Genomic DNA, 2,982 nt, shown 5'->3' on the forward strand with positions numbered 1-2,982 from the left:
ATAATAACCATTTTATTATTGCCTCTAGGGCATATTTCCAACAGTAGGGTATTTAAGATCCATACCATTTTTTGTCCAGGAGTGACGGATGTCTTGTTCATCTCACAAACATAATACTTGATGTCAGGGTTGTTGAACCAATGTAACCGCTCAAGTCATTTGAGCTCGCACGGGGAAATCTCCAATTCGCCTGCATAGACACACTCATATCTGAAGACGTCGAAACTACCTAGATGTGGTCCTATATGTTTAGCATTTGATCTTTAGTACAAGGTTAGAAAAATATCAATAAACATGATAATTGGGGACGAGCATGAGAATTGAAGGTTATAGGCCATATCTGAAGACGTCGAAACTACCCAGATGTGGTCCTATAGATATCACTAAAAGTATAGAGCTGATATAGATATAACTGAACTCTGCTTAACACATCTATAGGTCATGAGACAGTCGTAAACAAAATAGGTCAAGCGTGCAAATGATCTTGGTCACTAGCAACGACATGTAACCGATGTACGGAAAGAGCCTGAGTTGGGAAATGTATTGGAAGGAGTATTCTAAATTTCTAATGAGCGAGGTACTTGAACATATTGGATGTGTCACAGAAGGCTTGTTCTCTTAATTTTTTTGAAGTAAAATGTGGCAGGACAAAAATAACGAAAACCTCGAAGAAAATGAAAAAAATGAAACAGAATAATACAACAATAAATGTTGCCAATGCAGCATGAAGATATCAGTTATTGAACCAAAAACAATTTAAAGGGGAACTAACTGAAGCGGCGTTCGGTGCCCGGGCTCTGAGTCCGGGCATGAACAGTAAATCGTAAAAACTTTAAAATAAATTCAAAAAATTCAAAATAATATTGCGATGCAAGTTGCTCAGATGCGTTATACTCGTGCAAAATTCCGTGAAGTTTGTACATTCGAGTAGCTCGTGGCAAAAAAAAGGGTCTGTGAGAGACATTTGAAAACAGCACTGTTCATGGCCGAATTTGTCCTTTTTAACGCGCGCTCCTCGGATGTTCAAACTTCGCCAAATTTTGTACGAACATCACGCACATGAACAACTTGCTTGCAAAAAATAATCGTATTTTTTTTTTCTGTTTTCTATTTTTAAGCACTATACTGTTCACCGGGCTCACCTGAGCCCGGGCACCGAAGTGGATATTCGGGAACTAACAAAGTAACCAAATAAAGAATAAACTTGTAGATTTGGGAATCCTACAATAGTGTAGAGAACACTTAATATTTATGGAATTAAGGAGAACCAACCAATAAATAGAGTAGAAGCTGTGAGGAGGCAAAGAACCAACCAACAAAATAAACAATACAAACGTAGTAACTCCATCAACATACATATATATGCACAAATAATTCTAATGCTTCTTGAAGATCCTGACGTCCTTCCAGCGAGACTCCATGCAGCTGGAGTCGTGGTTCTGTGCGTACACACCAAACTTGAAGTAGTGCGAGTCCCCGCCGCGGCCCTGGACGTGCAGCTTCTGCTCGCCGTCGATGTACACGGTGAGCGTCGACGCCTCCACATCGTGGACCACGTTCAGTCGGAACCATCTGTCATAGATGGAGTCCTCCACGAGCTGCCGGTCGTAGTACCGCAGCGCGCCATCGTAGACATGCAGCATGAGCGTGGTGGCCGTCTCGCCGGCGCCGAACACCTGCATGATAGACACCCCCGTGGTGCCGGAGGGGACGTAACCATAGCCCTCGAACTGCCACACGCCGGAGCTGTAGTCGTAGCCCTGCAAGTAGAAGAAGATCAGTAAGATCAGTAGACCTTAATTACACCCAAACGAAGTACAACTAATGATGTGGTAAACTTACTGCCATCCTGATCTCAGTTCTTGGGCTGGTATGGCTCTGGCGGGCATGGGGCTTGTCGGAGGCGAGCACCCAGAGCTTCCGCACGGTGCCGTCGAAGCTGTAGCGTGCGCCACTCGCCTCGTAGTAGGGGCACTGCAGCACAAAGTTGCTCTCGTCGAGCCTCACCGACGTGAACCCATAGGTCGGGTCGGCGGCTTTCGGTGCCCGTGCGCCCCTGGCCGCAGCGCATGACCAGGACGCCAAGAAGACAAGCAGAGAGACACTGATCCAAGAGAGAGCGCGAGGAGCCATCTGTACTTTATACTCTACGTGTGTGGCTTCTGCTTGGCCTTGGATTGTCTCTCGATCGTGATGATGAGATGGGTGGGAGTAATCAAGTTCCCTCTGGTTTATATAGGCTCTGGGGATTCATCAGTATATACTGATTTTGGCTGTGTGTATCCTAGTTATGCAGAGGCCGGGTGATACTCTTAATGCTTTGTATCACTTTGATGCTACATTTTGAAATAATAAAAGCGCCCTTTATCGAAAAAAATCAGTATATACCTTATGCTCGAGATTGGAGAATTGGCAGCTTAATTAAACAGTGCTCTTGCTTTTACACGCAGAGGATATGTTGGATAGATGCAACTTTGAGTTGTTCAACGTGATTAGTGTAACTATGTTTCTTTTTACTAGTGCATACGAGGTGACATTGGCTGACTAGGTAGGATGAACAGGCGGCAATTAAACATTGACGGCACGCTGGTATTTTCGTGTTACCGACGGTAATTCAGAAGCGGGAAGCGATGTATTGATGATCCCTCCTACGCGGTGATAAATCTGTTGCGTGTCCTGGCGAACACGGCAGTTCAATTTGGGACGACGGCAAGGAGTTAAACAATGGAGAAATTATTAGCGAGGGTATGCTTGAATTTTTACTTTTACCAGGTATTTGGAACTCACCTTTTTTGCGGGGATATTTGTAACTCACTAGCACGCTGGACAAGCTACCGTTAGGGCAAATACATACGCGCCCACACACACACCCACCTCCTCCATTTCTAACTTTTTTCCTGAATCCAATGTATATAGATACGTTCCGGTGGAGAAAATAGATTTTTTTAGATAAAAGGCGATAGCCTGACTTTATAAATAAAG

The 2,982-nt window shown here is 44.2% G+C and overlaps 1 protein-coding gene across 1 annotated transcript; it reads right to left on the bottom strand.

The window, feature by feature from the left end:
* Positions 1-1,348: 1,348 nt before the first annotated feature.
* Positions 1,349-2,182, bottom strand: LOC123155564 (citrate-binding protein). Its single transcript, XM_044573712.1, has 2 exons — positions 1,843-2,182; positions 1,349-1,760 (listed from the first exon to the last, which is right to left on the bottom strand). The coding sequence occupies exons 1-2, from the start codon at positions 2,131-2,133 to the stop codon at positions 1,377-1,379; spliced, it is 675 nt and encodes a 224-aa protein (XP_044429647.1). The 5' UTR covers positions 2,134-2,182; the 3' UTR covers positions 1,349-1,376.
* Positions 2,183-2,982: the final 800 nt, after the last annotated feature.

Source organism: Triticum aestivum, chromosome 7B, assembly GCF_018294505.1.
Source record: "Triticum aestivum cultivar Chinese Spring chromosome 7B, IWGSC CS RefSeq v2.1, whole genome shotgun sequence".
NCBI lineage: Eukaryota > Viridiplantae > Streptophyta > Magnoliopsida > Poales > Poaceae > Triticum > Triticum aestivum.

What these genes read in the sequence shown, in the direction of transcription:
- LOC123155564 (XM_044573712.1), bottom strand. Translation starts at nt 2,133, where the DNA reads ATGGCTCCTCGCGCTCTCTCTTGGATCAGTGTCTCTCTGCTTGTCTTC. An exon ending in GAACTGAGATCAGGATGGCA is followed by an intron (nt 1,761 to 1,842) that starts GTAAGTTTACCA and finishes TTCTACTTGCAG; the next exon opens with GGCTACGACTACAGCTCCGG.